General features: G+C 38.4%; 1 protein-coding gene across 4 annotated transcripts in view; it reads left to right on the top strand.

The window, feature by feature from the left end:
- The window catches only part of fam184aa (family with sequence similarity 184 member Aa), a 67,399-nt gene extending 55,002 nt beyond the window's left edge, over positions 1 to 12,397 (top strand). The window contains exons 14-17 of one of the 4 annotated variants that reach the window (XM_056477457.1): positions 3,009 to 3,155; positions 5,986 to 6,103; positions 6,299 to 6,403; positions 12,032 to 12,397. In XM_056477457.1, coding sequence (XP_056333432.1) covers positions 3,009 to 3,155; positions 5,986 to 6,103; positions 6,299 to 6,403; positions 12,032 to 12,040 — 379 coding nt within the window. In that variant the 3' untranslated portion in view covers positions 12,041 to 12,397. The other 3 variants (XM_056477459.1, XM_056477456.1, XM_056477458.1) reach the window with 3 other exon arrangements.

A 12,397-nucleotide genomic window follows, 5' to 3' on the forward strand; every position in this document is an offset into this window, starting at 1 on the left:
GCTGCACACTGGTGGTGGTGAAGAGAGACCCCCCCCTCATGATTGTGAAGCGTTTGGGTGTATGGTATATGCGCTATATAAATACACATTACATTATATTATTTTTGTATTTATGGCATCATTTTAGGCAGTATTCAGCACATTTGACTGTTCTCGAATTTCCTTTTTCTTTTTTCTTATTGTTAATCGAGGCCTAACCTCATATCACCCTTTTTTTCACTATCACCTCTTGTATCTCTCTCAAATAAAATGCCATAAAGAAACAGGAAATTGCAGCGCTCATGGTAATGCTTTCATGTTAAGGTTAGAGTATAAACTGTGAACATTACTATGATCCAAGTTTTTGATAGCCTCATTTTATGCAAAAAAATGTGCAACAGACATCTTGGGGGTGTGCAGAGTCTTTTTATGAGCTTCTAAATTATAAATTCCTAAAGGTCAGTCTAGCTGATCTAGAAGCTAATTTAATATGAGAAGAAAGCAGACAGAGCTGTTTCCCACGCAGGAGCCCATCGCCTACAGGCAGAGCTCATCTCAGCCATTTTTCTCTGTTCCAGCAATATATAAATGCTACAAGGTCAGTAGAGGTGTCTAGCAGAGATGCACAAACAAATTTCCTTTGGTTTCATTCAAATGAGAAGCTAATTTCTGGCTCACGAAAATAGATCATGCTCTTTGGGGAACTGAGGGGATTTGTTCTAATAAATAATGGAGTTTGTGTTCCTTGGATTTATTTCTGTTCTCAGTATTTGCTCTATTTGTTGACACTACAGTCTTTAACAAAAAGTTACAAATGGTGGTTTTCACAGTTACATTATCGGGATCTTTTAATGGACTGCTCTTAAAAAGAATTTAAGAAGTGCACCATTAGATGTTTTGGATATTACCTTTTGCTGTTTGTGAAGGTTAAATATCTTCAAAGTTATTTGGCAATTGGCTAGGAATTGTTTTTAAAATACTAATTCAAAACTATTACAGTCATACTGGTGCCCAAACAGTGCCAGAACCAATATAAAAAAAACAACATTAGGTAAGGCAACATTTTAAGAATTAGTTTTTTTAAATGGCATTAGGATTGTGCCGTGATCTGAAAAATATATATATATATTTTTTTATGTGCCTTTTCAGAGGCTTTGTGACTATTCAGTCACTAATATTAGTTATTTTAGGTCAGGGGTGTCCAAACTCGGTCCTGGAGGGCCGGTGTCCTGCAGATTTTAAATCCAACTTGCCTCAACACACCTGCAAGGATGTTTTTAGAAAGCCTAAAAAGAGCTTGATTAGCATGCCCAGGTGTCTGATTGGGGTTGGAATTAAACCTTGCAGGTCACCGACCCTCCAGGACTGAGTTTGGGCACCCTGTTATAGGTGGTATGATATTTCACTTTTTTTCCTTCTTTTTCTTCTCCTTACCTCCATCTATCTATTGATTTATTTACTTATTTCTTTATTTATTGGGATTACAATAATTTCATTATTATTTTGCCCTTAAAAAGTCTTGGATTTATTTATTTGGTAGATACTTAGTTAAGCTATTTGCTACTATTGTTTATGACTTGCATTTGTAGTACATTTGGGTTACACTACATGATAAAAAAGTCTTGTCATCTATCTCAATAGTAAGAGCAACAACTTTTAGCTGATCATTTGTAAAAGTGGCAGAAGGTAGATTTTTCCGATGAATCATCTGCTGAACTGCTTCTTAATCATCACAGATACTGCATAACACCTATTGGAACCTGCATGGATCCAAGATTCTCACAGAAATTAGTCAAGTTTGGTGAAGGAAAAATCATGGTTTGAGGTTACATTCAGAGTGGGTGGCAACATCAACAGCCTGAGGTATTAAGACATTTGTGCTACCCATTACATCACAAACCACAGGAGAGGGCAAATTCTTCAGCAGGACAGCACTCCTTCTCATACTTCAGCCTCCACATCAAAGTTCCTGGAAGCAAAGAATATCAAGGTGCTCCAGGATTCGCCAGCCCAGTTACCATACATAAACATTACTGAGCATGATTGGGAGGATGGTGGAGGTATTCAAGATAAATCCAAAGAATTTTGATGAACTCTGGGAGTCGTGTAAGAACGCTTTCTTTGCCATTCCAGATGACTTTATTAATAAGTTATCTGAGTCATTGCTGAGATGTATGGATGCAGTCCTCCAAGCTCATGGGAGTCATACACAATATTATTCTTTTTCCACTGCACCATGACTTTATATTCTATACTAAACATTATTTCTGTTAAGTGACAAGACTTTTGTCTAAGCAAAGTCAGACCTTACGGTCCTCATTAAAAATCAAGGAATGATAATATTTTATTTTGGTAATATACTGTAAGCGTAATCTTGAGGCCTTTGCCTTTCACAAAAGCCAGTTCTGATACCAAACGATCAACTAGAAGTCAAGTTATTATTTGTTGCTCCTAAAACATGTATAGGCAACAAAGCTTTTGTCATTTAGTGTATAACCCATTGTACATTCTTTGTAAATCTTGCCACTGGTTATATCTCTACATCGTAAATTCATTTTGATAACTTTAATCTAGCTAGCATAACTAGGTTAATTAGGTTAACTAGGCAAGTTATGGTAATTAGGCAAGTAATTACAATTTTACATTTGTCAAAAACATACATAGATTTAGTTGTGATCTGTGAAATAACCACCTAGTTCAGCGCTACCACCAAATTGAGTACTGTAATGAGGACTCAGAGCACATGTGTGAGCTGTTTATATGTTGTATGCACGGCTAGAAAAAGAGGCCTACATATGCCTCAAACATTTGCATAATGTAAATGATTTTCAGTGACTGCCCACAATGCTTTGGCTTTAACTGAAGCTTGTTTAGCAGAAACCAAAACACAAACCAAATTCATGTTTCATGCACTTTCAAAGGATGTTAAACTAGCATAATAGCAATTACCTTTCCCCATAGATTCTAATAAGCAGTCAATCCAGAAACAAACTGTTTTGCACATGCTAAAGGGTTTTATTTTCACATAGGGCTCGTGAACAGGATCTTTCCAAGCGCCTCGAGAGGGAGATTGACGAGCTGAACGCTTCACATAACAGAGAGACCCAGATCATGCTGTCAGATTTTAACAAAGCTCAGGAGCTGCTAAAAGACAAGATCTCAGCTCTGCAGATTCTGTGAGTGCCTTTATCTCGGTTACAGATTGAAAATCCCATTGAATTGAGTATCAAGACACATCGTTTTAATGTAATATCCTTGTGAATATTTCAGAAGGAAAATCAGCTTGATTAATCACATTAGCTCAGTTGTGAAACCATGTGAGCTGCCTTTCTGTCTGCTACAGTATAAGTATGCATTGGTTTTCGGAGGCTAAAATGGTACACCAAACATAATTGCTTCTCCTGAGATCACTCCATACATGAAGTTCAAAGCATTTTTTGATGTTTATTATTGAGCCACTTATCTTAGCAGCAAACAATTTAGAAAAAAATGTTTAATGCAAAATGTTAGCATGTCAAAAATATAAAGACTAAAAACACAGCTTTTTTGGATTATTATATACAACTGTATGTTATAAAAATGTCTGAAAAGAAAGATAATTTAAAGCATTTATTTCCAGAAACATTCAATGAACATTTCTTTTTTTGGGATCAAATTTTTTATTAAACAGTTGGAAATAATCTAGCATACATTGTTATAGATGAGGATAGCAACCGACTGCATTTCCTATTAATACTCCAGCCCACCCACCCCTGGCGAACATGATAAATAATTAAACAAAAAAGAAAACAAATCAGAGCCAAAAGCAATGAGAGAGAGAGAAAAAAAATAATGAATGAAAAAAGTTACAATACATATAAATAAGTAACTAAAGTAAATAAATTGGTAGATAAAAATGTAGATACATTAGAGACATAGATTAAATAAAATGAAAAAAAAATCACAATAGCACATCTTTTATCTTAGTTATTGCACATATCCATGAGGTAATAGTTTTTATAGAAGCGCCATGCATCCTTGCCACAGACAGTTCCATATTTGCAATGTCTAGAGATATACATCCAACGTTTTCGGTCCAGGGAGTGTGGAGGCTGCAAACGTAAAGCTGCTGTTAGAGCAGAATGTAATGTTTTTTTCTGAAGTAAAGAAAAGTCAAAGGAAGAATCATCATTTGAAAGAAAAAGTTTAGGACAACATGGTATGTCTGATTCCAGTATAAGGTCAGTGACGCATTTTCCCAAGTTATTTACTTCAGGCCATTCCTAAAACATATGTTTGTATCTACCTGTGACATCCTCTGAGCAGAAATTACAATTGGGAAATGACGTTAGTTTTATTAAGTGATGACTCGATTTCTTAATAAAAATATATATGCTTACCGGCCACTTTATTAGGTACACCATACTAATACTGGGTTTGTCTTCAGAACTGCCTTAATCCTTCGTGGCATAGATTCTACAAGGTACTGGAAATATTCCTCCGAGATTTTGGTCCATATTGACATGATAGCATCACGCAGTTGCTGCAGACTTGTTTGCTGCCTATGCATGATGCGAGTTTCCTGTTCCACCACATCCCAAAGGTGCTCTATTGGATTGAGAGCTGGTGACTGTGGAGGCCATTTGAAGAAACCAGTCTGAGATGATTTACACTTTATGACATTGGATATTATTCTGGTGGAAGTAGTCATCAGAAGATACACTGTAGTCAAAGGGAAGGACATGGTCAGCAACAATACTCAGGTAGGCTGTGGCATTGACAATGCTTAATTGGTACTAACTGGCCTAAATTGTGCAAAGAAAATATCCCCCACACCATTACACCACCAACATCAGCCTAACCTGTTGATGCAAGACAGGATGGATCCATGCTTTTATGTTGTTGATTCCAAATTCTGACCCTACCTGAATGTCGCAGCAGAAATCGAGACTCATCAGACCAGGCAACGTTTTTCTAATCTTCTGTTGTCCAATTTTGGTGAGCCTGTGTGAATTGTAGCCTCAGTTTCCTGTTCTTGGCTGACAGGAGTGGCATCCGGTGTGGTCTTCTGCTGCTGTAGCCCATCCGCCTCAAGGTTGAACGTGTTGTGCGTTCATGCTCTTCTGCATATTTCGGATGTAACGATTGGTTATTTGAGTTACTGTTGCCTTTCTATCAGCTCGAACTATTCTCCTCTGACCTCTGGCATTAACAAGGCATTTGCGCCCACAGAACTGCCGCTCACTGTATATTTTCTCTTTTTCTGACCATTCTCTGTAAATCCTATAGATGGGTGTGCGTGAAAATCCCAGTAGATCAGCAGTTCTGAAATTCTCAGGCCAGCTCGTCTGGCACCAACAACCATGCCACCTTCAAAGTCACCTAAATCACCTTTCTTCCCCATTCTGATGCTTGGTCTGAACTGCAGCAGATCGTCTTGACCATGTCTACATGTCTAAATGCATTGAGTTGCTGCCATGTGATTGGCTGATTAGAAATTTGCATTAACAAGTAGTTGGACAGGTGTACCTAATAACATGGCCGGTGAGTGTATATTTCATAGTGAATTGACAAAAAATGTTAAATGTTAAAAGCTCAGCTTATAATAGTACTTGTATTTTGTCCATGCATTAACAGCAAATCTTGATTCAGTATCCTTTCAGTTAAAATCGAGACACTGACATTGTCAACCAAGCCCTAGCGGACACACAGCTGACATTAATCTGCTGTAGTTTACCCACATTGTGTGCACAAAATAACTTTGTAAAAGTTCAACTGCACCATTGTAAAAGCACAAATTAACCATCACTTTTTCGGTCAGTGACTTTATTGACTGCTAGTTGCCATGTAGTTTCAGCTACAAATAGTTAACAATGTCTACAGGAGACCATCAAAATAATGTGTTGTCAGATAAAAGCTGTAAATAACACACTACCTAAACATGTTGGCAGCTTGCTTGGGTTTGTGACTGAGCTATTGCTTTTACTGCAGTATAATGGTTGATGTCTATGTGTGGGTGGTGAGTAGGTTGGAAGGTACGGAGGAGAAGTTCAGGAATAGAGAAAGCCGGCCAGAGGACCTCCAGGTGATTGCAGATCTCAGAGAAATGGTGTCAGAGAGAGAAACCTTGGTCAAGAAGCTTGTGGTAAGTATGCACAGCAATGGGCCATAGAGGTGCAGCACCCTCTTAAAGTTTGCGTGTACTATTGTAATTCTACATATACATATATTTTTTTTATTTTGCCCCAAAGCATTACACATTTTTAGACAAAAGTCAATATCAGTTCATTGATTTTTCTGCACAGGGCCTTTCGGTCTGACTGTGCCTCCTTTGTTCCAGGATGACAAGAAGTTTTATCAACTGGAGCTGGTGAATCGAGAACCTGGCTTCAACAAGGTGTTCAACACCAATCCCAATGTCGGGGTCATAAACCCCCTTATAAAGGTTAGAGAGACACAGCCACACTGATCAAAGAGTACCTCTGAAGTCCACGTAAATTGGATTGATCTGATAGTGAAAACTATAAACCTTTGTAAAAGCGCTTCATCTGTACAGTTTCATGGAATCCATGAATATATAATAAAAGAACACTTCAAAGGTTATGCCTTATGGGAAGTGTGTTTTACAGAGGTACCACTGGAATGGGATGTTATTTATAGTCTTCTACTGTTCTTTATTTGGTCTGAGTTTTGCTTTGTGTTGCGTAAGTTGTGTTTGTGCGGTTTTCATTGTCTGTGTCTTATATTCATGTTCAAACATCCATTTCTACCTTGCTTTCCAAGTCATAAGTTCTGTTGCAAAACCTAATGTGCTGCGTCCATCCTAACCAAGAATAAACTTTCATTCAAATTCTTCAAATTTCAGCTTGAAATGCATTATTATTGCTATGATCAAATTTGAGATCAGTTGTGCTGCCTAATAATATATATAGATAGTCATTTAAAATTTTTAAACAAACTAGACTATGCGTCACGATGGCATAGTGGGTAGCACAATCACCTCACAGCAAGAAGGTCACTTGTTCGAGCCTCAGCTGGGCCAGTTGGCATTTCTGTGTGGAGTTTGCATGTTCTCCCCGTGTTCACTTGGGTCACCTCCAGGGGCTCCGGTTTCCCCCACAAGTCCAAAGACATGCACTAATGGTGAATTGGGTAGGCTAAATTGTCCGTAGTGTATGAGTGTGAATGAGTGTGTATGGATGTTTCCCAGTGATGGGTTGCAGCTGGAAGGGTATCAGTTGCGTAAAACATATGATGGATAAGTTGGCGGTTCATTCTACTGTGGCGATCCCAGATTAATAAAAGGACTAACCTGAAAAGAAAATGAAGGAATGAATAAACTGGACTATTTTTATTATCAGTGCTTTTTCTAAACATTTCTTTCACTGAATGCACAATCTTTTATTTATTTTTTATTTAATTTTACACATTTTGTGTGTTTTCTAGCTAATCAAAATTGATCTTAGCGTTGCTAGTGTGGAAGTCCAACAGTTGAAGTGCATTCTGAAGTTTCCATAATCAGTCATGTCTGCACTGCGTCTGTCTGGGCTGAAGCAGGCTATACCTGTGCAATGTGGTAATTCACCTGACATTAACACCAAAGCGGACTTTATTCACCCAAAAGGAAATCATATTTACATTGTCTCTATCTCTATATAGCACTGTTCACCAAATAAGTAATTGTGTAAGATTAAATACTATGTGTAAGATATTTAATTTAAAATTAAAATATTATATTTTGATTTGCTGTGCAGCACCTGCGCTGGACAGCACAGACCAAAAAATTTATCTGACCCATTTGAACTGAACTTGACTGAACAAACAGAATATTGTATTTAAAATTAGAGAAACTTGGTGAGTCAGACTCTGCATTACTATTCTAAAAACTATTGTAATACTATAGTTACATAATTACACTACTACTGATGTTTTCAGTCACATGACCTGTGCGGAGACCTGGTGGGCAAAAAAATAATGTCTTATGGTCTTAATGGCAGCTACACTGAGATCTCCATAAAAAAGCAGCACAAACCGGTCATATTTCCATCTGTTTCAAGCTACAAATATTTGGATCACATATCAACAGAACAAAACCGAGATATGATTACAAACTATAAATTGTGAACATTTACAATCCATATACTGCACCCGCAACCAGTTTTCAGTTATTTAGAATTGTCATGTCCCTGTCAGAGCTCCAATTCTTACATCTAACATTTATCTTTTGTATATTCCTCAGCGATTTAATAATTAGTGTTGGCCCGGTGTTATAGCATGTAAGTGTCTGCTTTTATATTTGGTATCGGTTTATTTTACTTTAACTGCGCTTGATCTTCAAATTAGAATAGAAACTGTATAAAAAGCATACAGATTCACTGACATTTACAAGTACCATGGATTGTTATAGGTCAATTATGCTATCATTCCCCTAACGGTGTGACGACACATGAAAAATATCAATTGGCTGTGGCTGTCCTGAGTCTGGTATGCTTAAAGGTGCGGTCACACTTGACTTTTCCTCCCATAGACTTCCATTCAAACGCACGCGAATGCATCAGACCGGAAACGCGGGGTCATGCGTTAAATTTCGCAGGTTGCAGCAGTGCAAAGTTCAAGCTTGGTGAACTCTGACCTGCGAAATCTCGCCACTTGAAGCTACGGTCACACCGGGCTTTGTGTGTGCGAAATTCTGTCGTACGGCGCTGCGAAAAGGGGCGGGATTAAACAAGATAATTAGACATTTAAAAAAAGCGAGCGATTGCTCAATATTTAAAATTTCTGTCCAGAGAGGTCGTGTTTTAATCCTCAATTGGTCTCACGCAGCCAAGTGATGCGATTTCGCAGGTCAGAGTTCACCAAGCTTGAACTTTGCACGGCAGCAACCTGCGAAACTCGACGCATGACCCCGCGTTTCCGGTCTGACGCATTCGCGTGCGTATGAATGGAAGTCTATGGGAGGAAAAGTCAAGTGTGACCGCACCTTGACTGTGTGAGACCAATCGAGGATCAAAACAGGACCTCTCTGGACAGAAAATAAAAACATTGAGCAATCGCTCGCTTTAATAATGTCTAATCATCTTGTTTAATCCCGCCCCTTTTCGCAGCCCTGCACGACAGAATTTCGCACACACAAAGCCCGGTGTGACCGTAGCTTTAGTTTAACAGCTCTGACTGGCAGACTAGTGATATAAACAAAACACTATTGGCTGTTATTAAAAAGGGGGAGGAGCCACCCCACCCTGTCTTCCTATTTTGGTTGAGATTACGTCAGACATCGAATAAAACTGCTCATTTCAAAAGACGTCACAGACCTTCAAACACATTTTAATACCAGATGGAAACATGCACTAGATTTTGTAACAGAGCTACAATCTGCCATTTCTGTTTTCCTGTCCACATTATGTCCATTATTACCTTGTCATCGTTTAGCTTAAAGCTGCAGTTCGCCATCCCCTTCCCACAATCCCTTTCTGTGTGTGTCCTTTTAATGTAGCATAAGAGTAGAAAGCCTGCGAAAAGTTTCGCCAGCTCTCCGAACCTAAGCGTTGTTGCGGCCGAAGGGATGTCGGGCAGCTCCATTCCGCCTGCTTGCCTAGAGTCTGTCCCCAACTCCCCCATTCACCACCATCAGCTCAGGTCTAACAAACCTCCGTCCCCGCAAACCCCTCCGCCTCAGGCCGACTCCACCCGGAGGTGAGATTGTCCAAGACATCCTGAGACATGCTTAAACCACAGAACTGTCTTGCCATTGGTCGGATCACACCGTCTCAGTCCTGGTTGAAAAGCAGTCAGTCTGTCTGTTGATTGGACGTTTTATTCAAGAACACGACCATGTGTGTCCAGAATGAATTGTGGGTATGCTCGTCTCGCACTTGAATGCATCTTGCAGGTGAACGCCACACATAATACTGTTTGTATTTCATGCTACTTTAATATGCATGACAAACTGTACGTACTGTACCAGTGTCTTTATTGTGTAGAGTCTAACAAGAATACAATCACAAATTGGACTGAAGGTTCACGCAAACTGTGTGATTACACAATGGCATTGGAATGCCAACGCGAGCATGCATCACATGTCATCAGTCACGAGTTTGGCTCCGCCCATTAACCAGACTCCGCCCTTTCACATTTCATGCATTTATTGTTTTGTGGCTTTATTCAAAAGACGAGTGCTATTCCTGGTATTTCTTTCTTCTAAGTTCCAAGATGCACAGTTCTGAGATGGGAGATAATATTAGACGCTTTCTGGAAGAGCGGCATATTTTATTTATAATTTAAAAGGAAATAGTTCCGCATGGGGCCTGGGATTCATTTGGTGCTTGAACAAGGAGAGTAGCTGCCTATTGGTCAAGAGACACTGCAGTAGATGCACATGTCAATTTTTAGGATGTCTGTTGACTTGATGTACTGTAGTAATGACTAGCATAGAGAAATAACATACAGTGGCCACAAAAAGTATTTAGACACATATGAATTGCATGTGCAACTCTGTCTGGGATTCAAAATGTCAAATGTAAATGTCAAAATATCTTGTATGTTAAAAGGTGTATGTGTATACTAATACTTACAGAAAATGTTAAGGTGATTTAAAAAAAAAGCAAAGTATTGATTTGTTAAAAAAAAGATGTTCACAATTGCATTAAAAGCCTTGGTGAAACAGGTAATTAGGGTTGAGTTTTCAACACTTGAGCTGCGTCCGAAATCGCATACTTCCATACTATAGTATGCTGAACACAGTATGCAAGCTGAGTAGTGTGTCCAGATTCATAGAATTCGAAAAACAATATGTGCGTCCCAAATCGCATACTAATGCACTATTCTACGCCATTTTGTAGTAAAAATAGTGTAAGTTGTGCGTTCACACTGAAAACTCTAAAAATAATACGTGCACTTTAATTACCCGGAAGATGCACTCATTCAGCCAGTAAAATGAAGTGTGTAATGATGGACACTTCACACACTGAACGACCGCAGCTTTGCCCACGTAGCGGAATTTGCGGAGCTATCGGACCGTGCTTGTTGGATAACTTTATTTATTTTGGATGGTGAAAGCAAAATTCTCCTACGAGAGTGATTATAGCGCCTCCCGTTGGTGAATGCGGTTAAACTCATGGCAGGTATTATTTGATAGTTTGGTGATTTATTTCACTGATTTGGCAACCGTCAAACGTCATCAGGGAAACGGTTTGAATTTCTGTTTAGTAAAAAAACATTAGTGTTCCATTTGGGATGACACTACACACATATACTATGCTATTGAGTGTGTAAGTACATAGTGCATGAGTGCATAGTATCTTCTGAGGTGCAAATAATTGATTGAATAAGGAAAAGATTGACACAGCTTCTCCTACCGCAGCAAATTCAGTCTTTACTGTTGATATTTGGCGCCAGATAATCAGAAAGTGACAGTTTTGTTAGTTTTGACTCGTTGGATGGAAACACGGCTTTATTCGCACGTCTTTTATGCAATAATCCGGATAATTGTTTTGCACAGAAATTTAATTCACATTTTTGGATGGAAACATAGCTATTGAAGAAAGAAATGTGTTTTTGAACATGAAAACGTTCAACCATTATTGTCTAGTAAACTCCAATAAACAAAATAACGACCTCTTGGAGTATTGCATCTTTTATTCATCTTTGGTGGTGCCTTATGTAGATAAGTAAAGAATATTTTCAGATTCTTGTGGAAAGGTCCATTCAGTTCACTTTCATTTGAAATAAGCCTTCAAGAAGCTTCTCCTTCCCACAGAGCACAAAAAAGTGATCTAAAGTCTGAATCTTAAACAGTATGCTTTATTATTTAAACCCTGCTTTGTCAAAATTTTGTGAAATTTGTACTTGCATTGTCTTTATTTCATTCGAAGGCCAATTTTAATCTACTGCAATGACATTCAAAGTGCAGCTTAAGTGTCCACATACTTTTTGAGGCCACTACACAAAAGTATAGCTATTATTAGATAGTATGGCCATGCAGCGAATTAGCATCTCAATGTGAATGTTTGATTAGGATGTTAAAATTCACTCCTCTGATGTAACTGGTTGTGTTTGACTTCTGTGTTTCATGCAGCCCTCGTAAGACTGGGGATCCAACTGTAGCACAAAAAGAACAGCAACCACAAGAGCTATTTTCACAGTACTTCTCCTTTTAAATTTTTCAAGACACTCAACTCAAGAGCATGTGAAACTGCAGTTTTCAATAGTCCATTCGTCTGTTCTTGATATCTCACTGTGAGTTTGTTATTTTCTCTTTTTGATATGGGCATTTACTTGATTTAAAATGAGATGCACACTCATTTCATATACTATTCATAAATGTATTTTCTGGATGGACTAAACCTGTTGAAATACCAATGTCTTGCCAGTTTTGAAATAAATTGCACAGACACTTACATATATATCTGTACGATGCCATCTTCTTACCAATTATAATTCA

Source organism: Danio aesculapii, chromosome 17 (genome assembly GCF_903798145.1).
Source record: "Danio aesculapii chromosome 17, fDanAes4.1, whole genome shotgun sequence".
In the NCBI taxonomy this organism is placed as follows: domain Eukaryota; kingdom Metazoa; phylum Chordata; class Actinopteri; order Cypriniformes; family Danionidae; genus Danio; species Danio aesculapii.